At 45.9% G+C, this 27,200-nt stretch overlaps 1 protein-coding gene across 9 annotated transcripts in view; it reads left to right on the plus strand.

Moving 5' to 3' along the window:
* kmt2ca (lysine (K)-specific methyltransferase 2Ca) overlaps positions 1–27,200 on the plus strand; it is a 197,845-nt gene that overhangs the window by 142,919 nt on the left and 27,726 nt on the right. For 5 of the 9 annotated variants that reach the window (XM_072679281.1, XM_072679283.1, XM_072679285.1 and 2 more), the window contains 18 exons: positions 711–820; positions 2,993–3,070; positions 4,418–4,630; positions 7,411–7,539; positions 10,764–10,883; positions 11,331–11,455; positions 13,864–14,053; positions 16,508–16,606; positions 16,901–16,948; positions 18,720–18,857; positions 20,334–20,363; positions 20,498–20,629; positions 21,952–22,105; positions 22,279–22,502; positions 22,579–22,652; positions 22,763–22,957; positions 24,775–24,921; positions 25,302–27,191. In XM_072679281.1, coding sequence (XP_072535382.1) covers positions 711–820; positions 2,993–3,070; positions 4,418–4,630; positions 7,411–7,539; positions 10,764–10,883; positions 11,331–11,455; positions 13,864–14,053; positions 16,508–16,606; positions 16,901–16,948; positions 18,720–18,857; positions 20,334–20,363; positions 20,498–20,629; positions 21,952–22,105; positions 22,279–22,502; positions 22,579–22,652; positions 22,763–22,957; positions 24,775–24,921; positions 25,302–27,191 — 4,096 coding nt within the window. The remainder of the gene's footprint in view (positions 1–710; positions 821–2,992; positions 3,071–4,417; positions 4,631–7,410; positions 7,540–10,763; positions 10,884–11,330; positions 11,456–13,863; positions 14,054–16,507; positions 16,607–16,900; positions 16,949–18,719; positions 18,858–20,333; positions 20,364–20,497; positions 20,630–21,951; positions 22,106–22,278; positions 22,503–22,578; positions 22,653–22,762; positions 22,958–24,774; positions 24,922–25,301; positions 27,192–27,200) is intronic. The other 4 variants (XM_072679288.1, XM_072679284.1, XM_072679290.1 and 1 more) reach the window with 4 other exon arrangements.

A 27,200-nucleotide genomic window follows, 5' to 3' on the forward strand; every position in this document is an offset into this window, starting at 1 on the left:
CTAGACCCCTGGGTTTTGTCCCACAGGCTCCTTTCTAACCCTCCTTCAATTTCTCCCTTTTTGCCCCATTAGTCCCTTGCGTTTTGCTCCACTGGCTCCTTGCTCCCCCCCCCAAATCCTCTCTTTTTGCTTTTTGCCCCACAAGCTCCCTTATTCTTGCCCCATCAGCTTCTTGCTTTTTGCCCTACAGGCCCCTTGCGTTTTGTTTAATAAGGTTAAGTAGGGTTGAGGGAGTGAAGGATTGCGTGAAGGAGTGCTGTCACCTCCCTCAACGTTCGCCATCTAACATCTTAGCTGCTCCCACCACTCTGCCCACCACTCTGCCCACCGCTCTGCCCACCGCTCTGCCCACCGCTCCGGGTGTGTGTTCCCTGCCTCAGATGTAGGTAGATGAAGTGTACCGTTCTACTGCTGTGCCATGGCTGTGAAGCTGGATTGCCTTTTATACTAGTCATGAATAATAACTAGTAAACAAATAGGCCACATGAAGATTGGCCCACCTGGACCACCATCCTTCAGCAGAATGCAGCCCATTAGCTCATTATTAATGAGCTGGTTTAGGTGTGTTGGAGCAGGGACAGAGAAAAAGAGATCCTCTGGGTCTTTATCGTGATCCTGTGGAATTGAGTGGGCTGTCTGGTGTTAGCTAATTGCACACAAGTGTTTCAGCCTGTTTATGAGTGTCATGGTGAAATGTGCCTGGTCTTCAGGTGGATGCACGCATGCTGCCAGGGTCTGAACTCAGACGAGGAGGCGGAGAATGCAGCGGATGAGGGCTTCGACTGCACCATGTGCAGAATGCACACCGCCTGCACGCAAGGTAATAGCTGTGGGTAATAGCTGAATGAGTCACAGCTCTGAGCTGATATATCCGCTGATATAAGAAGAGGTGGATTGATGGAGTAGAACTGATGGTGTTTCTACTGTATTGAGCTTCAGTATAATGTAATTATAAAGCTTTATATCGTGGCATACTTTCAGGAAGAGCGTCTGCCCTGGAGTGCTCTTGCTGGCGTGTGGGAGTGTGCCCGTCTCTTCATTACTATAATTAGTGCTGCTTTTTGAGAAATCTGAAGAGAACCCAAGCGTTTAGAGCGCCGGTGCCCAGCATAGTGAGCTGCCATGCTGCAGAATGTTCCACCTGGGGAGCGTACCCTGCTTCACAAAACAGCCTTTTTCAGTTAAACAGATAACTTAAAGCCAAAGGAAATATAGTGTAGCAGGAGTGTCCTTTACCTCTTCTCCTCAGACAGGCTTGACTTTGGCCTAAAGGCCTAATTTTCTGCATTTATTTCATGCTTTATCTCCCCTAAAGTCCAATTATAACATGTCTCTCATAATTAAACAGACTGGTTTTGATACTGGGCCTCAAAGACTAATATGTATTGTACAAATCGTGTATTTTTGCAGTTGTTCACTTTGTAAAATAATGAGAAATTGGCTGTTCCAAATCCAGAATGCTCCAAACTGAGGCTTCTAACATTGACTTCCATTGAAAGTCCTATAAAGTTGCCATTTCTGGGATTTGTGAGATGGTTTGAGAAGGTTTTTGCATGGTTGTGATGATGCACAAATGAGCTCCGTTCCAATTAGTTGTCCTCTGTTGTGCCCCTGTTTAAAAAATTCAAGCTAAATAACACCCTTATAACATTGGTATGACTGGGCAGGGTTAGACTGCTGCAAGCTAAAGAGCTAATCTATGTTAATGTGTTGAGTTTTTTTTGACGTCACTCAAATTCATGTCATTTAAAACTCATTTATTTAGCATCATTACATTTGAGAAATGTCCCCTGAAGTTACCCAGCTTACTAAGACAGCCTGCTTTGAAACGCACCCCATGTCAAGATTCTGCTGATATCCAGCCGTAACGCCATAATGCTCGAGTCAGGTGCGTCAGATTAAGGATTAAGGTCTCTCGGCTCCTTTATAGAATTTAGAGCCTGATCTTCTGTTACTGGAAATAACTGCCTGGTGGCTTTGCAAAGATGGGCACCAGGTGAACAGACCATCTGAGACACAGCTCAGCATCTATTTGTTCGATGTTAGTAAGACACCACAGCATTGCATTATGGTATGCATTAAGGATTCTAGCATATGTCACATGTACACTAGATTTTGCAGTGCATTAATCTATATAGGGAGAGAGATACAGCCGTCTTTACACCCGTTTCTATGGTTTTAACCTCCTTTACTGTTGTTTCTATGGTTTCAACCTCCTTTACTGTTGTTTCTATGGTTTCAGCCTTAGCTACAGCTGGAGTAATGTATAAAAGTATTGGTTGGTGTAGAGTAGTGGGTAAAAGCACCACCCTCCCTGTGGCTGACCAGATCAGATTCTCCAGCCTGGCCAACCCCAGACCCCTTAAACTGCCTACTGCCCCAATCCGAGGGTCTGGAAGCTAAATAGCTAATCTATGTTAGTGTGTTGGGTTTTTATGACGTCACAAAATTCAGCTCATTTAATCGTAAAAATGTCTTGATGCCGTGATATGTCCCCTTTAAGTTACCCAGCTTACTAAGACAGCCTGCTTTGAAACGCACCCCATGTCAAGATTCTGCTGATATCCAGCCGTAACGCCATAATGCTCGAGTCAGGTGCGTCAGATTAAGGTTTGGACCAGAAACTGTGGAAAAGAGCAGATCTCCAGGTGCTGTGCTTGGCTCTCCTCATTCAGATGTAATCCACAGAACTGAGCAGAAGCCCGTTGCTGATGGATTGCTGTTGCATTCAAGTAACAGAAGGACGCTCCAGCATTTTGGTCAATGAAGCCCAGCCTGAGCCAAATCTGATTTATTAAAAAAAGCAGATGGCCTGAATTTCGAATCGCGTCGCAACCTGTTCGCTCACATGAAGTGGTGGCTAATATTATCTGTCTGCGACGGAGCCAAAATACCGCGTGCCCAAAAATAATTGACAGAACAAATGATTGTGTGAAGGTCTACTGATGATCCTGATTATTGCTTTTTTGTTATTTTTTCCTCCCTGGTCCAGCTGGCTCCAGCGCAAAGCTCATGGACACCAGTGAGCCCCCGATAGTAGCGCAGATTGTGTCGAAAATTAAGGAATACGGTAAGTGAGCTGTTGCTTTTATGTATTGCCAATTTTTATTTCTTTCTTTATTTATATATTTTTTATGTGAACCTGTAAGAAAGCATTTTAATGATGGCTGTTGGTTTCAGTCACCTTTACGGCTGCTTTTATGATGTCAGGCTTTCTTTACACCTGTTTCATATGGTTTCTGCCTTCTTTCCTGCTGTTTTAATGACTTTAACCATCTTAACGTCTGTTTTAACGTCTTCAGTCAGTCAGTTTTTATGATTTCAACCACCTTCACGACCGTTTTAATGGTTTCTGCCTTCTTTACACTGTTTCTACAGCTGCGTTCGGAATGGTTCACTCGAGAACTCCTTCATTATTCTCACTGTATAGCATTTACTACACAGTGAACTGACTAGGGGACGGCCAAGGGACCTTTCAGACACTACGTTTGAAAACGCAGTTAGTTCCAGCCAAGCAAGCCGATTGGTTGAGAAGCAGTTGAACCGTGCTGTTTTTCACCGTAACTCTGCTGAACACTATTAATATGAATCATATAAGGAACTGAGAAGTTTTAAACAGAGTCACTCGCGTGGTTTTACAGTGATTTGACCCTCGGTTTAGAGTAATACTGCACCGAAACTCGTACTGTATCAGTATCAGTGCTGACACTGGCACTTACGCACAGTATCGGTATCGGCAATAGTGAGCACCCATACCATGAAGCTCACTGACGCCTACTTTTGTTCTTGTTGGCAGATTTTATGATGAAACCTAATGTTGAAAGAACCAGTAAATCCAGTCATAATTAGTTATTATTAATTATTTAATGAACTTTTAGCACTTTTTGTCTCAGTGTTTTTTTGGGGGGGTTTTTTGGGTTCTGGAGCCAGTAGTTGAGTTTCAGCAGCTTGTTTAAAGGAAACACTGAAGTTTAGTATTTTTACACAGAGACGAGATCCTGAATGTGAAATCTGCTGCAGAAGCTCGTCCTGTTTCTAAACCGGTGTTTTTTCACGGCTCTGAAATGTGGATTTAACCAGCAGTTAAAGCTGTTTGCTGAAGCTGAGTCAGATTCTGCTTCCCTACCTGCTCGTGTTTCTGCACTGTGGCCATTTTTATTATTTCAGCTCTGAAGCTTTTCTAATGTGCCGTTCCTCAACCAGTAAACTCTGTTCCTTCAAGATTATTAGATCAAAATAGTACCACCTATAAAAAGTGGAACACTGTAAATATCAGGATTTAGAGCCGTCTATCCAGGATTTCAGTCAGAGCTGGTACCGGCTCACTACTGCCCCAATAGGAGGGTCTTTTTTTTTTTTTTTTTTTTGATTAGCTAATGTGAGTAGTGATCTACCGTGTGTCTTTCCTCCCTCTCAGACCTCCAGAAGACGTACACTCAGGATGGTGTGTGTTTGACCGAGTCAGGACTGTGCCAGCTGCAGAGCCTCTCTGTGCCCTCAGTACGGCGGCGGCGGCCCAAACCCAAACTCAAGCTCAAAATCATCAACCAAAACAGTGTGGCAGTGCTGCAGACCCCACCTGATCCACAGTCTGAACTGTCCCGCGAGGGGGACCTGGAGGACAGCAGAGGTACGCTGTGTTGGTTTATTTTTGGGCATTGTCAGGACGTGTAGTGAAAAGCAATGAAAACCAGAACTAAACTACAGAACCAACCATAATACTGAGTTTTTAAAGGTATTTGAACAAAAAAAAATGCATGCACGAACTGAGCAATTTATTAGGAACACAATAGTAATAATAGGGAGGACCTCCTTTTGCTCACAGCATGGCCTCAGTTTCTCAATTCCTTTGAGATTCTAGTTCTGCAGATTTTTCTGGAGAACCTTCATTCTGTGATTCTCCTTCTCTACCCATACCAAAAATGTTCTGTTGGATTCAGATCTGGTGAAGAACTGGGAAGAACCCATAAAGAACACTTGACTCCCTGTTTGAGTCAACTTTTACTTTAGAAGATGGGTCATGAAGGGATGGTCATGAAGGGATGGTCATGAAGGGATGGTCATGAAGGGATGGTCATGAAGGGATGGTCCTGGAAGGGATGGTCCTGGAAGGGATGGTCCTGGAGAGGAAGGTCCTGGAGAGGAAGGTCCTGGAGGGGATGGTCATGGTCAGCAGGCATACTCTTAATCGTTTGTGTCCTTCAAGAGATGATTGATGGATATTAACAGGTGCAACGCTTGCCAAGAGAACCTTCACCACAGCCACTGGCCTGAACTGTTGACTTGAGGCAGGTTGGGTTCATGTATTCATGCTGCTGGCACCAAATTCTGACCCGACCATCTTCTGTGAGCCTCAGCAGAAATCCAGATTCATCAGAGCGTAGCATCAGGCTACGTTTCTTCAGTCTTCAGCTTCAGTGCAGTGTTGGTGAGCCTGTTCCTCAGCACTGCAGCTATATTACTTGAAGCTGCTGAGCCGTATCTGCCTGATTTGATGGATTGCGCTGCTGCCATGTGATTGGCTGATTAGGTCTTTGTTGTGCAGTTTAGGTGTACAGGTCTTCCTCATGTTCATGTTCTCAGTGAGTATATATGTAGTGTATATCACTCCATCCTCCAATATGAATAGAAGCCACTCTTGTGTCTGGAAGAGAAAGAGGGACAGCACCGGGAGTTGCAGTTCCCCACGGAGGAAGACATGAGCGACAACAGTGGAGTGTGTGTGAGTGTGTGTGTGGAGGTGTGTGTTTTATCTGTTTCAGCTCAATGTCTTTGAGGAATATTGAAATGCTGCTTCCATTGATGTGAAGATCAGTGTGCACTATCCAACTGCTCCTGGCGCTTATGCAATCTAATGAAATAACCTTTGAGGTTTTGTTTTGGATGAAGTGGATTTCGGCTGTATTCAGACACCATCACCAAGACAATGGTGTTTTAGGCCATTTCTTCTTAGGTACTGGAAAAAATAGCTCTCTCGCAGTCCTGCCAAGTCCAGTCTCACACGCTGTATTGGCCAGGGGGCATTTCCAAAAAGCTTAACGCTGGACTTTAATCAGATGCGTTCATTAGAAGCGGTGTCCACAAACATTTGGACACCTACATTTGGACCTTCCCTGCACTGTACCACCTCCACTCCAATCTATGAATCCCGTGGCACACCCCGCAGGTATTTATAGCCCCTTCGTCCTCATGCAGCGTCATCCATATGAGCCTGAGGATACTACCATCTCAAACACGCAAGGGGAGCAGTCTTTTGTCCAGGGGGCTTATTTATCCTAAATAACAGGACAGCATGTCTCTGCCAGACCGCCAGACAACTGGCCCCCAGTACCTACTGTCCGCCCCATCACACAGTGGACAGTGGAACACGCCTGTTGAAAGGAGGAAAGGGTAGGAAGTGCAGTTTGAATGGTAGACAGAGCACGAAGGCGAGAGTGAAGGTGGGTGGAGAGGGTGAATGAGTGAGAGTGAAGTGGAGAGGTGGATGGGATGGGGTGGGGATGGGGGTGGGGAGGTTCTAGCTGTGTAATGAATTTGACTTGGAGAGTGAAGAAAGGCTTTGAAAACAGCAGTCAGCAAATTGTATCTGCCTTGGCGTCGCGGTGATGAGAGGCCGGCCTGATCTAACTGAATTAATGACTGGCCCATCCATCAGGCCCCAGCTGCAGCAGGGCAGGCAGGGGGCAAGAAGCACTTTAACCCTCACACTCCCAGACTGGACCGACACAGTCACGAGTTGGACTACACCCTGCCTTCTTTTGCAGATTTCTTATTTCACGTGAGACATTGGGACTCGTTGGACAGGCCACCTTCTTCTGTCGATTGTAGGCTGTTGGTGGACAGTGGTCAGCTTATTTTGTAGGGAAGCAAAAGTTTGACACATTTTTCCCCTTAAGTATCATTTAGCATTTCTCTGACTTGAGCCTCTGAGGGATGAAGGGATAAAGCCTGACTTGGGAGTCTTGGGAGCCCAACTCTCCTATTTCGACCATTGTCCGGAGGTACTCGTCACTGCTGACCAGGAGCCATCGCAAGCTATGCCGTTTCAGAGATGCTCCTTGCCCATAACAGATTATACCCTTGTTCAAGTCACCCAGATGTTATCGCCTGCCCATCCAGCATGTTGACCTTGAGAGACATCCCAGACCTTCATGTGCCTCATTGTTACAGATAATAGTTATTCACTTCATATGAGAGTGTTTAGAGTGATTTGGCATCAAGGTCTCAAAGGTCAAAGAGGGCTTGGTCATGATCTAAACCACTGTGTTGAATTTGCAGAAGCAGGATATGCTCTGGAGCGCTGTGGCCCCGACGGCTGGACTCTCCAGCAGGGCTTAGAACAGTCGTGGTTCTTAAAGTGTGAAGTGTTTGAAGTGTAATAATGTGTGTGTGTGTGTGTCTGTGTTGTAGAGGGGGATCTGATGGACTGTGACGTGAAGTCTGACTCGAGCCCTGAGCGAGAGCCCGTTGATGAAGAGATGAAGGGGGCTGAAAGCGTTGATGGGTTGAAGAAGAGGAAAAGGAAGCCCTACAGACCAGGTGAGGAGAGAGAGACAGATACAGTGGTGGAGGCTAAGTGCTGGAGTGGGTGGGGGCTCGTCCAGGATTTTCGATTCTTCGCCTGGTGTTAGACTAGATGGTTGAATTTGGGGGCTTGGGGTCCATGGATCAATCGGACCTCGTCAGCTGAGCTTGGTGGCATGCAGGCTCCCCCAGCTTTTGTGGAGGTGAAGTCAGGTGAGGCCAATGAGTAAAGGACCGCAGCTGCTTTGCGTCAGTTAAGCCATTATTTTTTTGCGTCCAGGGATGTGGTTGGCATAGTGTGGGGTTGAAATGCGCCCCATGTACTACTGGAACTACTGGAGTTGGAGATCAAAATGTGGGGAAATGGACAGTGAGAGAAAGACTAGTATTACTATGTGAGTATAGAGGGAGAAGGAGAGGAGCTGTATAGAGGGAATGGGAAGGAGATGCAGGTGGGGAAAATTATGAAGGGTGTAGCAAAGTAGGAAAAGACTGAGAGAAAGTAAGAGGTGTAGGAAGTTGCATGTGGGTGGAGAGAGAAAAAGCAAGGATGTGTAGAGAGAGACCAGGAAGAAGGAGATAAGGGGGAGAGAAGAAGGGAGAGAAATGTATGGGGGGAAGTGGGAAATGAGAGAGAGAGAGAGAGAGAGAGAGAGAGAGAGGACAACATGGAAGGATAGAGATATGTAGGGAAAAGGGAAGAGAGCGAGAGAGATTTGTAAGAGTGGGAAGAAAAGGAGCGAGAGGAAAAGGAAGAAAAAGATGGAGATAGAGAGAGGTAGGGGGAAGTAAAGTAAAGAGCGAGAGACATTGGCAAAGTTAGAAAAATGTGTGTATGGAGAGAATAACAATAAATACAGAGTGGAAAAAAGAGGCAGGCAAGACGGATGATGGTGGGATGAGCGGCCTCTGAGGGTCTCAGTGGCCTAATGCATTAACCACTATGACCCAGGGGTCACAAGTTCGAATCCCAAGCCATGCAGCTTTGCCGTCAGCGTCTGGAGTCAGGGAGAGCACAATTGGCCGTGCAATTGGCCGGCGTAGGCGTCTGTTAGCTGGTGTGCTGGAGTCGGGGGGCCCGGAGCTTTCCTGGCTGGCTTTGCATGTATTGTAAAATACCTGCTAAATCCTTACCCTCCTTGGGGAGAAAAAGGGGGGAAATCCAACGAACACAAAGTACAAAAAGGAGGAAAATGGGTGTAGCGAGTCACCAAGAGATGGAGAGGAAAAGTTGTAGGAAGGAAAAAGCTGGATAAAGGGAGGTGGACAGTTGGGGAGGGAGAAATGGGAAGTCTTGGTGGATGAAGGAAAGAGAGATGGGTAGAGAGAGGTAGGTGGAGTGAAAAGAGAGCGAGCAAGGTGGGCAAGGTAAGATAAATGTGGGAATGGGGAGAGAAAGAGAGAGAGAGGAATGAGATTGAGAGAACGAGGGAAAGGAAAGTTAGACTGATGAGGAAGGAAATGAGGTAAATGGAGGGGGAGGTGGAGATGGAGGGAGAAGCTGGAGAAGGAAGGAGTTTGTGTTCAGAGAGAAATGGAGGGAGGGAGGACGGGAGAGGAAGGAAGGGAAGTAGAGGTGCACTTATCTGAAAGGACAGCTCCGCTGGAGTGTGAAATAGTGCGGCTGCACACTCCGGACCCTAAATAGCATCCCACAGTGCTCTGCTCTTTAGAGCTCCTGCTGCTGAAAGGAACATTGGCTCTGAGCTGGGGAAGTAATCTCCTCACTTTTTTTTATTTATTTTATTTTATTTTTTTAAATACCTATAGTGATATAAGCCCTCTTTAAGAGTGCCGTGGATTCTGCGCTTGTCTGTGTGTGTCTTATCTTCCGCTGTCGAGCAGTTCTGGCTAAAATTGCAGTGTTAATTTTTCTCCCCAGAGGGATCTCCATTATCGTGTGTGAACATAAATTGTTTCCAGGATGAGGTGCAGCGCGGTTCCTGCACTCACTCACTCACTCAGCCAGCCTACTTCCCGATTTGACATTTTACACTGAGGAATGTGTGTGTAGAAATATAGGGTCTTGCAAAAGTCATCAGATTTGTCTGAATTGCGAACCAGTTTGCATTTAGGAGCCCTAGAATGCCAGACTGTGTTGGTCTGGTCTGGTCATGGTTGAATAAGGAGAGCTCAGTAGATGGAAGTGGCAAACCGTGAACCTCAAACACGGCTGTTCCTCCCTCAGAAGAACCTCCAGCAGAACCTAAAACAGCTGTAAAACGTGCCAATTCCAAACCCCCCCAAACTGTTACATCTTAACGTCTTAACACCCTCAGAATTTGCATAAACTCCGCCCACTAGCAGAAGCATTTCGAGGCTGAATTCAGCGGCTGCTTCAGGAGAATATGGAAACGAGGCTAAATAAAGGCTAAAATCCGACACTAAGTTTAGTGCTGAGGGAAGAAGACATTTTGGCTTTGAGTTGAATGGAAACCATGGACGGCTGTAGGTCCTCTGTATATAGGGAATACCAGTACTGTGGGTCAGGAGCATGTCTGGATTGTGAATTGGGGGGCTGTCTGTGAAGAGAGCTCATGTTGAAAGTAGTGGTCTGGCCAAAAGAGGCTAATATAGTTGCCTGTTGAGCAATAGTGAGTGTTTACTGGGATGCGTGAGTATGGTGTACTGTAGATGGCGGTTTGTTGACGATGGCGGTTTGGCGCTTCAGGCAGTTTTCATCAGATCACAGCCCGAGAACAACCAAAGGGCAAATCCATTGCCAGCTATTTTAATTAGAAGAATTCTAGCAGGTGCTTTTTATAGTCCCAGAGTTGCTTTCAGAGTCTCTGCCAGACTGAATTCCCTATATGTGCTCTTATGGATATTCTGGAGGCACAGCAGGCATATCTTCATTTTCCTCTCCATAAATCAGCTGGAGTTTCTCTAATGTGGCCAAGAGATGCTTTGTAAGAGTGTTTAAGAGGCGGGAGGATGGAGGGTCAGGGAAGGGGGGCCCATCGGCATGGCCCATCCTGCGTTCCCGAAATAGGTTCACCTGAAATGGTTCCTGGAGTGGAGAGCATAGCGGAGAGCCAAGATGAATCACCCAGGCCGCTGGCCTGCAGCTCATGCGTCATCCTGAATAATGGAGATTAATCTCAGAATTTCACTGTCAGTGTCCCACATTATTAATCCCTGACTGCATCCATCACCCAGATGTGGAGTTCCTCAACTCCATGCTTATCAACTCATATTTGGGGTCTTTGGGGTCCCCATTTTCCCTTTTCTATCCACAGGTATCGGTGGGTTTATGGTTCGCCAGAGGAGCAAGACTGGCCAAGGCAAGGCAAAGCGATCCCTGTGCAGGAAGGATTCTACTGGGTCGCTCACAGAGAACCCCCTGGGGAAAGAGGAAGGTAGGGTGGTTCTGAGTCCAGGTTGAACTGCACATACTTTAGGTTCTTGGACACTCCTGGCTTACTCTATGATGATCATCTCATTAATTTAAACAGGGGTTTTATGGGAAATCAGATTTTGCACAGTTTTCACCTTAACCACTAGCAGTTAAAGGAGCTACACGGCTAACGTAGCTAATATGATGGATCTTCTACTGTGTGGAGGTGTTGGGTAATCTCTAATAGACTGACATATGTGCTTTCTATATAAATAAGTCTATAGATATGGACAAACATGCAGGAAAACAAATGAACACTCAAAGCTGTTCAAATCTCCTCAGCTTTGGGACCGTCCATGTGGTCCGTAGCATATGGTGGTAAATTCATTTATATTTAGGTCTTTTGGTGTTGGTTTGTTTAGTCGAGGAAGTTTTAATTCACACACTCTCTCTCTCTTTTGTTTCCCAGGCTGGAACGAGCCGGACACCCCTGTAGAGGAGACGCCCCCTGTGACTGAACCCTTGGAGAAAGTCAAAAAGAGATACAGGAAGAAGAAGACCAAACTAGAGGAGGCCTTTCCATCTTATCTCCAGGTTCTTTAGCTTCAGCGATACTCACAATACTTCAGAAATATTGCACACTGTCATATTTATTTATTTATTTCTGACATCTGATAAGTCGTAACGGACGGAAACAAGCATGTGATGCTACGATTAACAGTGCTATCAGACCACGCTTCCTTAAATTCAATGAAATGAGACAAATTAGGCTCCCTTTGTTGTTCAGTATTGGAGCAGTACTGATGATATACTGCAGAAAATCCCGCTGCTCTTAAAATGTGCCTAAAGTTCACTGAATGAGCTTACACCGATATTTACGCCATTTGGCTGAAGCTCTTCTCATCAGCGTTACACAGGTAGGAGAATGTAGAGTTAGGAGTCTTGCCCAAGGACTTGCATTGGTTGCTATACATTGGAGTTATGTGCTTTCACAGCTCTGGAATTCAATTCCAGTCTAAGGTGGTGGTAGTGGTGGTGGTGTTATCCACTACACCAACCAACTTGGCAAAGTCTTGCGTTGTCTGGTTGGATGACCTGATTATTTCTGAATGCCGGTGTCCATTCAAAAGGTTCATTTAAATAAACAAAGCTAGATTATGGCGGCTAATTAAGATATACTGCAGCATGGGTTCATTTACTAGATACAGATCAAGGGAGCTTTTACACCTGTCTAACTTTATCAAGACCTTAATCCAGACTTTTCAGTTGGTCCAAACCATAATCGCAGATTTTAAAGGTGTTTCGGACCACAAATTCTGGTCTGACCTAGAGAGGTGGTCTCTGTCTGGATTAAACTGAGCCATGATCGGGTTGGTTTGCAGTATGAAGACCTCTTTTTTTGGGGTGGGTCGGTTTAGACTTTGTTCGGGACAATTACAGGAAGTTAAGGTGGGCTGTCGTCACCTGTTAAACAGTGGAAGTAGAAAAGACAATAAAAAATGAGGGCAGGAGCGCATGAGGACGATTATGTCTGTTGGTGATGATATCACTGTTGCATAAATTTGGAGAATTACAATTAGTCTAATTAGTCTAGTTCTGTGCTTGAAGTTGGTGCTGCTGGTAGTAATAATTTAATATCAGCGGTTTAGTCAAACCTAATCAATCTGTCTGTTTATTCATTTTTCACTGTGAAAGGTGACCCACCGAACTGACAACACACAGGCATAAAACACACACCCCTCTACGCACCCAGCAATGGGCATAGGTATAGGGAAACACAGCCCACATAGGTGAAGACGACAGGATATAGGTGGATCCTGCTCAGGTAAATAAACCTAACTGAGCAGGTTTGCACTTACCGTAGTCAAAGACCCTGGAAGAAAGACCCACAAAAATCAGCAGTATCTGAAGGCAGCTGCGGTACAGGCCTGGAAAAGCAGTGAAGGGCACTTGGTGGCTGTTTGTAATTGTAAGTTTGTCCAGTTACCTTTGAGCCTGTGATCATGGAGAGACTCAAAAATTGCTGTAATGCAGTATTTCCAAATATCACCACTGTCCAAATACTTCTGGACCACACTGTGAATATGCTGGGTCTACATCAGTCTGTCATTCTCTTGTCCCACGTAAATCAGATCGTTTAACAGCAGTTACAGCGTGGTTTTATAGCAGCTGCTAAATTCTCAGTCCTAAGATGAATAGCTCAGTAATAACCCAGCAGTTTAAGAGGTTGATCAGGGAATAACCGCAGCGGTTGTCCCGCCGTCCTACTTAGTGTGCAAGAAGGTAGCAGACCTTTATACACAAGCATAAGCTATTCATCACTGCGTTCATAAAACTACAAGGTGTCCCCGCGGAGCAGGTCTTTGGCTTGGCATTAACGTGAGCAGATTTCCTCCCCGTCTGCGGTGGTGCGCGAGCCTGCCGAGCCTGCCGAGCCTGTGCAGGGACTCCGCACTGCTGCCTTCTAAAGGATCCTCGTGCTCAGCGCTGGCGAGCCAGCCATGCATTAAGTGCACCAGCTGTCACTTTGGGCTTTTCTTGTTCTGCAAGCCTCAAATTAAACTTAAAGGTCCTCACCAGAGACATGACTTTAATCAATTATTTAAATCCCAGCGCATTAGGCTTTTAATGTTTCAGCGCAGCGGGGAGTAGTCAGATTGATAGTTTGGAGCTGTTAGATATGGCGAAGTGCTACAAAGTTACTTAGCCAGGGAGCACATGCGAGACTGGCGCTCTTACTCCTCGGTGTGCGCTAGAAGGTTTCTTTAAAGAGCGTGCACGTGTGCGCATGGGGGTTGGTGCAGGAATATCTAGTGCTGGTGTCATTAGGCCAGCGTTGTGGCTGGGGGTCGTTGGAAGAGGCCTGGTCCTTGGAGGGATTGCGGTTAAGGACCTTTTTTGTAATTAAGGTCCCCTATTATTAAAAAACGGACTCTCCAAACACTGTGTCGACATGTGGAGACTGAAGCTGGAATGTGTGTGTGTGTGTTGGTGTGATGCAGGAGGCGTTCTTTGGAAGGGAGCTGTTGGATAAGAGTAAGCAGAAAAGGCCACCGTTGGAGACCGCACCAGCAGATGACGAGGCAGCTCACAGCAAACCCCACAGCTCCACCAGCAGCTTCCTCGACCCCTCCTCTGACCCTCTGCTCAGTGCTGCTGCCACGCCCATCGTCAGCAAAGCTGGGAGACTGCGTACGTTCACACGATCACCATTCTCTTTCTATAAGTGTGCGTCTGTGTCTCGGTCTCCCTGATGCACGCTCGGCTGTAGAGCTGTGCATCCCGTCGCTTGTTTTGGGGAGGAATGCAGCCTTTCCCCCGAGTGCCGCCACGTCAAGTCACATTTTCCTGCCACGGGTTCAAGGGAAGTCTGCAGGGAGGGATAATGCACTTTATCAGTTCATATGTCTCTCCACCATCTCACACAGTGTAGCATAACGCCAAAACACACACTGGGCTCCAGCAGACTGCACGAGGGCATGTCTGTCTTCATGGTTTTTGGCAGGGAAAAATGGACCTTACGTGTATGAACGGGTCCAGATGCTTTTTTTTTTGTCTCTCTCTCTCTCTCTCTCTCTCCCCTCTTCTCTTTTTCTGTCCACCTTGATCTTTACAAGTGCGCTCTCAAAGGCAGAAGAGGCTCGTTTCAGCCGCCTCATTCTCCACTCTGTCTCCTCATCCTCAGTCCTGTCATCCCTCATTTAAAACCAGACCCACGGCCCGGCCCTCGTGTTCCAAGCCCCCGGCGCTAGCCTGGGCCTGAACTGCACTTAAAACCCAATTTACCAGCTCTTGTCCTCCTTCCTGAATTCCCCGTCTGGCCGCTCTGAGAGGGTAGAAGCCCAGCAATCAAAGTGCTGAGGTTTTGAGGCCTTGCTAGCGTTCATTGGGGGAGCAATCACTAAGCCATTTGCAGGCTTTCAGGGCCACTTGTTTGTCCTTGGAGGTTTTCTTTTCCCATAGACACAAAAGGGTTGAAGCTATCCTTTAACTAAACTCATGTCTGTGCTCGGCGGATTGTCTTTTTTGATTTGCTCCAGCGTTTTCTCTGGCTTTTATTCCATCTTTATTTATTTATTTATTTATTTTGATATGATTTTGAATTTTTTTTTTTTTTTTGGTCCCACTTTATATTGACTGTCTCTAGAATAACTTGTGTAGCTACACATAACCAACCGTGTAATAACAATGTAACTACTAGCGTTGTCACGGTTACAGTGCGTGCACACAGCAAGCGGCAAAAGCAACGCAGCGTCCGGAAGTCGTTCATTTGCAGAGTTGAGGGTCAGCGACTGTCTGGGCCATTCAGCGGAATAGGCAAATTCAGTGAATTCAGCTCTACTCAGCTTTCTGCAAATGAGCAGTGACTACTGGCGGTGACTGCTACCAATCAGGAAACAGCCCAGCTAACATGTCCTTGATGGGCCTGTATGGGTAGCCCATCTGAGAACCAGGGAGGTTGGTCTTAGGGTTCCACATTGGCTCCACATATGGATGCCTGGTAGGGTCAGTGATGGATATCAGGAGCCCCATCTGGGTTGTACACTGCATAAGGGGGCCTAGATAGGACCCATGTGAAATTAAGTTGGGCTGTAATGATGGGGTCCAGAAGGGAAGCCCAACTGGGTGCCAGTAAAAACGTATGTATGAGCCCCCTCAGAGCCCAGGCCCACTTGGAACCCACCTATCCCACATTTTCACATTCCCTCAAAGCCACCCGTTTGAAGCTTCCCCTGGCACTTCCTGACACTTCCCTCATGCCTCCTCTGATACGTCGGAAAGCCTGCCAACGCCTCTATTCAAACTGCCACTGATGCAGCATCACTAGGCAGTCTAACTGCACCAGCTGACCGACGCCTGTGCCGATCAGCATCGCTTAAAGAGTGATGAGGGGTGTGAGCGCCATCTACACACCCAGATCGAGCACGGCCAACTGTGCTCTCTCTGACTCCGGCTGCTGATGGCAAAGTGTAGTATGGCTCAGGGTTCAGGACTCCCAACCCCCCGGGCCATAGTGGTCGCCTGTTTCCACTCGGGGCCCCTCGGGTTAGTGCTGTTCCTTTAAAACAGGTGCGTGGGGTGTGCACGCAGCATTACACTTGCATTACAGTAGTACAGCTTATGCACACATACACACGTGTACCTGCTTCAGTTTTGATGTGTGTAATTAGCTGTACCATCAAAAGCAGCAGTTTTTCATATAAATGCAGTGATCACAAGCCACGTAATAGAGAACATGCTGATGCAGCTATTGGAGGACACTGGAGAAATTGATTGCGTCTGAACTAAGGTTTATACACGTGCATAATTACACAAGCTGTAGTACTGTAATCCATCTGTTACAGCAAATACATCACCAGTAGCTACATTGTTATATACATTATTAACTTATAAATAGTTATTAGAGCCGTCTAACATAAGGTGGAACCTTTTGTCCTTTTGTTATCTGACCCTAACTAAAGTGTTCAATTATTGGGTTTGTCTATTATTTTTTTAAGCCTTCTTGATCTGTTTGTCACGCATTTCTTTATTTTTAATTCACATTTTTAAGTCAAGTATGTTTTTCTGGCACCTTCAAAGTCTTTTCCAGTTAAGCTATTAAGATGCTAATAGGCTCAGAACCCCCCCTATGTTCTCAATCTTCAGCCAGTGCAGAGGACCCCTTAGCCGAGCTGGTTCTACAGTCAGACGACGATCTCCTGGGAATGCTGTCGGATGACCTAGTCAAGCCAGGCCCAGATTCAGGTAGAACCCACCAACCCCACTCTTGAGTTTAGTCCCCCCCCAGCTAAAACTCTCCCGACTTTCTGCAAATGCTCTAGCTAACCCACTCCTCTGCTGGACAGGTCAGCACCATTCTCATGGCAACATCCTTGTATCTCCTCTCCCGTTGCCTCATTGTCATGTCCTCTTTGGTTTATTGACGCATGCTGTGCATATTTTTTATTGCTTAGTTTTGCTTTGCAGTGCTTCACTTTGGGTTTGCTTTTCTGATTTGTAATGCTTTGGTTTTGTTTTATCTGGTTTGGGTTCCCGTAGGTCTTGATTTATGCCCTTTCCAGGTGGACAGCTCCCCCTCTCCGTTTGGTAAGCGCTGAAGCGGTGATAGAGCAGTTGTGACTGTAGGAGTAGAGCTGTCCCCCTTTCTCTCTTACTCTCTCTTGCCAGTGGTTCCTCTAGACCTCCTGTTCCTCTCTGCATGCCTCTGCTTCTGTTCTCCCACCCTTTCCTCCTCCTTATACACACACATGCTCTCTCTTCCCGTCTTCCCTGGCTTCCTTCTGTCTGATCGCACACTAACTGCTCGGGAGTTGCATGCTGGTCTAAGCCGAGCCGAGTTGAACTAATTCGCATTAGACTGGTGTTCGGGTTGACGGCACCTCCCCTTGACACGCCAGGGTGATTTAGGGAGATCTGGTAAGTGGTACCAACCAAGATGAGACCTAACTTAGCTGAGGGACGGCGTCCTCAGTCTCTACTGTCTAGGGAAGAAGACTTTGGGAGCATTGCTGAGAGAATTTGATTGCGTTCGGCGAGAAGAGTGTCAGTGAGGTCAGGATGTTGGATGATAGCCACTCCCACCTCAACATCCCCAACTCCCCAACTCTTCCAAAGTACTGGATGGAGCTCCACCATCCATCATTCCAGATGCTGGGGGGTGGTGGTGGGGGGGGGTGTTATATCCCTTTATAGCCCACTCCTGGCATTATTAGGCAGCATGGTGCCAGTGGGTACCTGTTCATCTGCTCCTGCAGAGAGTCCTCTTCTATTGGCAGTACTTCTCCACAGAGTCTCGACAAGCTGGGTGTGTGCATTTGCACATCTGTATCAGCAACGGGTGCAACTTGAAGTAGCTGAATGCATTCTTTAGAAGGGGTGTCCACAAACATTTGGACATGTTGTGTAGTTGGACGTATGGCCTTGATCTTAGGTGCTACAAAGGGTTCTTTTGAGCGATGCCATAGAATTGGTATGTTTTTGAGCTGTAAGACTGCGGGTCGGGCAAGACGAAGGCCAGCGGTCTCCAGCCCTCTTCATCTATCTCACCCCATTCTGGCAGTCAGGGATTTCTGATGGCTGTCATTTCTTGGATGAGGTGGGGTGAATTAGATTAGGGTTGGGTCCAAAGTCTGAAAAGCAGGAATGTAGCTCCTTATTTTTCTTTCCACTTTCATTTTTAATAATGTTGGTGTCAAAATCAAGTATATTTACCCTCTTTACTCTTTGTAGTCACACCCCACCCCCCACACCCCCACCCCCAAACTTTGTAAGCTCTTTATTTTTCCAGCAACTGATTATAATGGCCTTGCCAAGTTTTCCTGACCCCAGTCTCTTTCCTTCTGATGTTGATGACAGCATTTATTATGATGAATCATTGCAGTTGACTAGTGTGTGTTTTTTTTATTGATTAAGCCCTCATTTATTCTAATATGGCAGGATACAAGATGATGAAAGAACGGCTATTTTGGGGGGTGCTGCAGTTTCTTCACACTTGGTCGGACAGGCAGCACAAATTAGGTTCCTGTTATTCTTGGAAAATTGAGTTAAAGATAGGAGAAGGAGAAGGAGAGGGAGAGGTGGAAGAAACATAAGCATGTAGACAGAGCCTGGCCCTCACTCTCCCCTCCCCTCCCTGGTTTCTTTTCTTTCTTTTTTTTTTCGGAGCTCTCAGACACAGTAGAAAATAAATTGCTTGTCAACACTGATTTTAGGCTCCGTCGTTTGACAGCTCTGGGATTTTTTCCACGTTTTCTTCCTTCAGATTGGCTTTTTATTTATTAATTTTTTGGAGTGTTGAGCAGACGTGCTCGTCTAAGCATGAAACTAATGAGTACTAAATACCCCGTCTTGCCCCCAGCTGGTCTGGACATTGGGGCCCTCCCTGACGACCCCTCAGGCACCCCTGAGCCTGCCCCTCCCCGGGGCCATCGGCAGCTACAGGAAGAACCTCTAGATGTGATTCTGAGCCCTGAACTGGACAAGATGGTGTCTGACGGTAAGGACTGGGCGCTTGCATGCAGCCGTAATGAATTTCTGAAAGGAGGAAATTCAGATTTCTTAAGAGCCGACTGCAATTTACCTTACATTCCCAAGTCATTTCCAAGTGACAGGATGCATTTCCATCCAGATGTATATATTTTGTTTTATGAAAAATAATAAGATCATGGAAATATGGAACTTTGATACACCGGTTTATCGTAACCTCACGATAAACGCAGGTTTCTTTTCATTTCGGTTGTGCAAGTGCTGTGTAGCGCCTCTCTGAGGTCGTTAATGCAGCCTGCAGTGTGTTTCCAGTAGCTTTACACCCCTCTAGCCCAAGCCTGGTATCTCCACAAGACCTCTGAAGGCGTCCTGTTGTGGTATCTGGCACCCAGACGGCAGCAGCAGATCCTTTAAGTCCTGTAAGTTGTGAGGTGGGGCCTCCAGGATCATCAGTGAGACTTAGGTGCCCACGACCTTGTGACCAGTTTATCGATTGTGCTTTCTTGAACCACTTTTAGGATATTAGATGATCTCCATCCCCAACTCTCTAACTCATCCCTAAAGTATTAAGTAGAACACAGTTCTTCTTCCACTGCTCCACAGCTCAGTGCTGGGGGGCTTTATACCCCTCTAGCCCACGCCTGGCATTATTAGGCAGCATGGAGCCAATAGGCTCATAATGTTTATCTGCTCCTGCAGAGAGTCCTATTCTATTGGCAGTACAGGGACTAGACAAGCTGTGCTGCTGAATTTGCACATGTGCAACTTAAAGTAGCTGAATGCATTCATTAGAAGGGGTGTCCACAAATATTTGGACATATAGTGGAGGTGGTTAGAAATGTTGGAATTGTTTCCTCTTTATTATTCTTATTAAATTTACACAGGTTAGTGTGTGAGTCAGCCTGTCGGAGAGCAGTACAGCTAGACCTATGAAGGAGAATGGTGTCTATAAGGGAATGCTGCCATTGCTGCCAGTTTTCAGCTCTTACAGTGAGAGAGGTCCAGAAAAGACTACAGTCTTTCTCAGTGAAACCGCAGAAACAGCTCTATCCTCTATGTAGGAGAGAATCGGGATCTTTCTCAAAACGGTTCAGATGGATGATTAGCAAGTTTATTGATGAACCAAAACATTTTCCCCTCCAGGAAATGTTATTTTATAAAGTATATTTATATAAAAAAGGTCAATTTCTTGAAGACAATGGACACAAGCTGCCTGGCAGCAAATATTCTATGCTTTTCAATTTTATCACTTCTGATTTCCACAGAACGTCACATAGCAGTGGAGGCATGGTTTGCTGAGCACTACATTGTTGATACAGATATATAATTTTTAGCAGTTGAGCAGTGTTCCTCATTTACCTCGTTAAATCTAAACCCATAACCTCTAGCTTAGTAGCTTTTTTCTGTCTAATCTGATATTTTCAGACGAGTATTCTGTCCTGAGCAGATCATCTAACCAGTTTTGTGTTTATGTATGTAATTTTAGGAGCTATTCTCAGCAAACTCCCGATTCCAGGTTTGTACCTTTCCCTCTCACAAATCCTTTCAAAAATGATTCATTCATGGTTGATGAAGAACTGATACCCATACATGTAAATAAACATGATGCACAAACCTTGAACCTTAACTAGATGCCCTCTGTCCTTTTAGAGCTGGAGGGGAAGGATGTGGAGGACTTGTTTACAGTGCTAAGCCCAAGCACCAGTCAGTCACCTCAAATACCACAGCCTCCTAATCCTGTCCCTAATGTGTCAGTCATGACAATGCCACACCAAGGCCCAGGTATGCCTTTGAACCACCTCTTCACTGTGGTGTACTTAAGATCAGACAAGTCAGTATACAACACACACACACACACTCACACACAAGCTGCTGGACTTACTGCTTGGCAATGAGTTAAATTTTAAAGGGTTCATATCGTAGTAAAGCTCACTTTTTGAAAACGAGTTTGAGGAGTGTGTATTTTCTGCACAGTCTAAGTATTGCTTGTTTTTGTGAAGTCACAAAATTCATTAGTTTGCATATGTTTGCCTATTCAGCCTACAGCAGGTTGGTGCCCATTTAGCCCATTCTGCTTTGTAAATGAGGCACAAAACAGGGCAGCCAATCAGAAAAGTCCTCATAAAAACCTTAATTTTATGGCGTAACACAAGGTTCATACATTTTATTGGACTTTTTTTGGTATGTAAACTCAACACTCAGCAAATGTGAAAAGTGAAGCTCAGAAGGGGTGAAATAATGTTTATTTGTATTAACGGTTTATGATAATTGATGTTTATTGAAGTGTTACAGTACTGTATTGATTCTCAAAAACACAGTATTGATTTTTAATGAAGAGGACAGGTTTGTCCAGATCGGTGGCAGACAGTGGTTCATTTAGTGTTGTGTTTAAACCCCAACCACTAGATGGCAGTGTTGTACTGTTATTAGTTTTTTTAGTCTTTTATTAATTACTAATTATGTAAAGTTGCTTTTTGACAACAACAAATACAAATAAATTTGACTTGACTAAAAAAATTAGATTTTTCTTAGAATAATAAAAGTTTTCTTAGAATTTGATTTCTAAAAAGCCATAAAATATCGTCTTGCATACAGTATCACAATATAGCACGATATATTGGATCGTGACCCCTGTATCGTGACACTTCGCCAAATTGCTGCCAATTTTTATAGCACAATCCATACACATCAGAGAGTTACATGAAAAGAAAAAATCTATGATGTAAAAAGAAAATACTGAAATTATGGATACATTTTAAATAAACACACTTAATTAACAGATTAATCCATAATTAATACTTTTATGTATCAGTTATAATAAATAAGGTACTGAAATAATATATTATGAATAAGGATAGATAAAAAAGAGAACTACACTGAACATGTAGGATAGTGGCCGTTTTAGGCCGTTGTTCAGCCCCAATAAATTGAGCCCTAAGTCTCGTCACTTACCTAAACATCTAGTCAACATCCAACACCAACTCTTTAATTAAATCACATGACACTCTAACACAACACCGTGCACCTAATACCCAGTATGTTCCTTAAGCAAATGTTGACCATTCTCCTCTTTTTGAGAGATTGAGAAGTCTTGATGGTTTTAGTTCCAGGAGATGGTGGCATGTTCCCTCGCATGCCTGTGATGAACGGCATGATGGGTGCAAACCCTATGTTTCCTCCAAATGCCATGATGCCTGGAGCTGGCGTTTCTGGCACTTTCTCTCCAATCCACCGGATGCCTTTCCCAGAAGGCCTGAGGTGAGACTGAATTTGTATGATCTTAACAACCAGAGAAGGCACTTCGGCAATGATGCAGCCACTCCTTGGAGAAGCGGTAGTACTCGGGCAGTAATGAAAAATAAAAGCTGATATGATGATGATTTTTTTATAATATGGTTTAAAGCCTAACAGCTTGAGATGCATTTCCACAGGGAGAAGAAGTTTGGCCAGATGGGGAGTGATATGGTGGGTCCCTGGAGTGCTCCTGTCCCCATGCCTCCAGCTCCCCCAACGGAGGCAGAAACGGACACCATGTCCAATGCCCAGAGGAGTACTCTGAAGTGGGAGAAAGAGGAGACTCTTGGGGAGATGGCCACTGTGGCCCCTGTCCTCTACACCAATGTCAACTTCCCTAACCTGAGAGAAGAGTTTCCAGGTGAGTGGCTATTCCTAGAACGACTGAGTGCATGCAGATGATGTTCAGAGGCTGATTGTCACACTTTCTTCCACAGATTGGTCAACTAGGGTAAAGCAAATTGCAAAACTATGGAGAAAGGCTAGTTCACAAGACAGAGCCCCATATGTGGTAAGAGCCTTTAGGCGCTGTCTTAGGGGATGGGTTTGACGGCGTTGATTGTTTATGTTATATGATGATTATGAATGTTATGGGAAATTACATTTTTGTCTGCTTTCCAGCAAAAAGCTCGAGATAACCGAGCAGCCCTTCGAATAAATAAGGTTCAGCTGTCTAATGACACTATGAAGAGACAGCAACAGCAGCAGACTCCTGACCCTTTTGATCCCAGCATCCCCATGGACACTGAGCTGCTCTTCAAAGACCCGCTCAAACAAAAGGAGTCTGAGCATGAACAAGAGTGGAAGTTCAGACAGGTGATTGACACCCCTGGGACTTTTTTTTTTTTTTTTACATTTTTATTCCTCTCCCTTTTTAGTGTAATGCTTTGAATGGGACCAGGCTGTGGCAGTGCAAAGCTGGGTTTCTCAACCCCTGATCAAGGCTCTGGCAATAGGATCAATTTGATCAGTTGGATCACCCTTAACCTCAATTGACTTCACCATATTTGGTTTATTTTGTGACTAACAAACTAATTCATCAAGTCATCAAGTGCTGTGCAGGCTTGGGTTGGGATGGGGTGTCAACCACATGAATTCAGGGTGTGTTTGTACTTGTAGTCGGGTTCCCTTGGTCCGAACCGGGCGAGGAAATCATGCACTGTTAGATTTCAGTCCACATTTGCTTTGTGTTCTTGCTGACACATTTGCAATCGAACCAAAAGGGGGAAAAGCTGTGACTTATTACACACATATGACAAAAAGCTGCAAGTAGAGGTCTGCGTAAGGCAGGTGTGTCTGTAGGTCCTGCGTGATCCACTCTATAACTAGCAGGATAAAAACGTTAAAAAGCTTCAAATCTACCATTTTGACCCTTAAACCTTCTCTTAAACCTTATTAAATCATCTTGACATCAGTATTAAACCGCGCTGTTTATAATGCACACATGCTAATTTGATCACAGAACGACGATCATTAAAGCTGTACAATTGAACGTTACTGTGGCTGCGTCCCAAATTGCACATGGCTTTACTTACCTGAGTCAGCTACACTAATGAAGGCAGTTCTAATGGTGGCTAGTGTCGAAACACAACGTAGCAGTGTGGTAGCGTGTGGTTTGGGACACAGCCCTGTTAAACCAGAGCGTCGGACAGAAGAAGGTAAAGCACAGAAACGTAGGCCGGTCTGTACAGAGACTCATGGCGTAGATGGCTGTCATTTGATGGAGTGAGTGGGCAGGATAGGTACTAGATTTAGAATTTAGGAGTGACCCCATGCCCGCAGTGCACAACTCTGAACTTAGTTAGTTAGGCCATCAGATCCCTTTGTGAAACCCCTCGGCCCACTAGACCTGGATCTGTGTCAGAACAACAACAGTTTCAACAGCAGGGTAGATACATGCTGGCTAATACTGTGTCAGGGGACAATTTTACCAGGCCCAACCATAGACCCGAAGCTTACCAGCGGATGCCCCACAGCCGAATGGTGCTTTCTGACCCTTACTCAAGGCCACTATTAACACCCATTCCGGGAAGTAATGAATCTGGCTCTGTACCCCATTTTAATGCCCCCATGCCTCCTGCGCAGTCTCAGCAAGATGCCTTAGTTAAGTTTAGACGCCTTTGCTTCGTATTTTGAATTTTAGAAAAGGGCCGAGGCCCACCTGCTCAGATGGAAAGCAGTCTGCAGTTGGAAATGCAGCGTTCACATTTACTCTAGCAAACCGCACGTCCAACAGACCATCCAACCAAAGCTGACAAGTATAAACACACCCTAACTGAGAAAAGTTCATGTTTCAGTCAACTGAATCTTGGACCCAGGACAATTCAGTTGTTTCTGGTCAGCATCAGCACCAATTCGGTCACCGTGTTGCAGCGCTGTGCCGTGTGCGGCCTAGAAAAGAAATTGCTTTGAGTTTAAATATGTTGAGAAACCTTAGAATGAAACTTCTAAGCACTTTTATTAATGTCTTCTTCTACAAAGTTAGCTGAGAAATGCATGATGAGTATTATGTGTATAGTGAACATGGCCTGTATGTTCAGAATGTTATGTAAATGCATGGTTGAGTGGACATTTCTTTTTTTTACATTTGGCATTGCCGTGCAGTCTACTAATTCTTAATTTGCATTGAAAAGGGAGAGTTAAATCAGATGTGGGGACCCCTTAAGAAGCAGCAGGAAAAGGTCCCAAAAAGCAAAGCCATAAAATCAACAAATAAAGACGTCCTTTTTGGACATTCCAACCAGGCAACTATAGCTGCAGGATGTGGAAAAAATTCTCTGGTAAGATCCCAAGGCGAGGCACTGTTCTGGCATCCATCTGCCAAGAACCAATAAAGACAAGTTTACTAGGGGCAAAAAGGATTTAGTAGGTGGAGTTGTAGAGGGACAAGTTGGTAAATTGATATTTCCCCTTGGCCAGAAACACAATAATGGCCTTTTAAATTTCTCATCACCATATTATTATGCACACATTCACATTTTCTCTGCATGGCTTAACAACTCATTTTTAAAAAACTCCAAACTTATTTAGAGATTGAGGGAAAGAGAGCATTCTTAGCACCATGTCATCATGAAATTAAAATTCAGTGCCTTCTAATGGCTTTATTAACTGAAGTGTCTTCCCTTCGTTTCCCTTTATTTTGTTGTTGTTTCCATGGCAGCAAATGAGACAAAAGAGCAAGCAGCAGGCAAAAATTGAGGCCACTCAGAAGCTTGAGCAGGTCAAAAATGAGCAGCAGCAGCTTCAGCAGCAGCAGCAACAACAGCAGCAGCATCAGCAACACCACCAACAGCCACAGTTCAGTGCCCAGTCAGGTGGAGACGGCGTTAACAGTGGGAATCAAAGTCCTGCTACGCCTCAGCACACAAGTGGAGGTGACGCGTCCCCTCTACAGCACACAGCGCTCAAGGATGGCTTTGTGAGGCCCCAACTTCCTGGAACACCAACCTCAAGCTCATCTTCCGATGATGTCTTTCTGCGGCCCCAGCCACCCCCTCCGTCGTCGGTGGCAAAGACTCCCACCCAAGACACCCAGTACCAACAAGGCTCATCATCACAGCCTCAGTCCCCTCAGATGTTTCCCCCTGGTTCATCTAGCTCCCGTCCGTCGTCTCCTTGGGATCCATACACTAAGATGGTGGGTACCCCTCGCCCGCCTCCGTCTGGGTCGAGCACCCCGCGTAGAGGCTCACTGTCTGACATGCAAGAAAGGGGCAGGCCTTCTCCAGCCCACGAGTCTTTTGGCTCTCCAACATCTGCAAGTGCTGACATGTATTCAAAGCCATCAGACACACCCAGGCCATCAGATCCCTTTGTGAAACCCCTCGGCCCCCCTAGACCTGGATCTGTGTCAGAACAACAACAGTTTCAACAGCAGGGTAGATACATGCTGGCTAATACTGTGTCAGGGGACAATTTTACCAGGCCCAACCATAGACCCGAAGCTTACCAGCGGATGCCCCACAGCCGAATGGTGCTTTCTGACCCTTACTCAAGGCCACTATTAACACCCATTCCGGGAAGTAATGAATCTGGCTCTGTACCCCATTTTAAGGCCCCCATGCCTCCTGCGCAGTCTCAGCAAGATGCCTTTGGTACAGGACAGCAAGGCATGAGACGTGGACCGCCTGATGGCTTCTCCCAGGGTCAAAGTGACCCTTATGCGCATCAACCTCTAACTCCTCACCCATCGGTGGGAGACGCTTTCAGCAATGAGGGCAGAATGATGCGGCAGACGTCCGCAGGCCACTTTGCCCAGCCTATGCCCATAAGCAGGCATCCTCAAAGGGATCCGTACGCACAGGCTCCCTCTACGCCAAGACCAGATTACTCCCAGCAAATGCCTGATCCCTACGCTCAGCCTCCTGGTACTCCACGCCCTCATGACTCATATGTCCAAGCCCCCGGTACCCCAAGGCCACATTCTGATCCATTCTCAGTGCCGCCGTCTACCCCCCGACCGAATCCCATGGAGCAGTTTTCTCAATCACAGCCATCTAGCCGTAGACAATCTCCATCTCACGCTATGGATCCATATGCACAAATGCCCGGTACCCCAAGACCAGCACCGGTGGAGAGATATCCTAAATCTCCAGGCAGTCAGAGAAACCCAGATATGTACGGTCAGGCTGCTGGAACACCTAGGCCAGCTAAATCAGATCCATATGACCAGCCACCTGGAACACCGAGGCCAGTTCTCACTGACCCATATGCTCAACCTCCTGGAACCCCAAGGCCAGGACCCATGGTTCATCCCTCAGATCCATTTAACCATCAGAATCCAAACAGGATCCAGGATCCTTTTGCTCGTCTAACTGGCCCAGGTTCCCAAACCCCAAAACACCCAGGCATTTCAGATGAAGGTTTTTCTTTGCCACAAAATAATCCAAATCAAACACCGATTCATGATCCCTTTGAGCAAGCCCCTATGACCCCATGTCCACAGCCAGGGGAAAGACTGGCTCATGGTCCTCCCTGTACAAACAGCCCTTCTGATGCTCAGAGTGCCATGCAGCCACCACTAGGGGAGACGGAGGATAAACTGAAGCAGGTATGGAAT

This window comes from Salminus brasiliensis, chromosome 5 (assembly GCF_030463535.1).
Source record: "Salminus brasiliensis chromosome 5, fSalBra1.hap2, whole genome shotgun sequence".
NCBI classification, from domain to species: domain Eukaryota; kingdom Metazoa; phylum Chordata; class Actinopteri; order Characiformes; family Bryconidae; genus Salminus; species Salminus brasiliensis.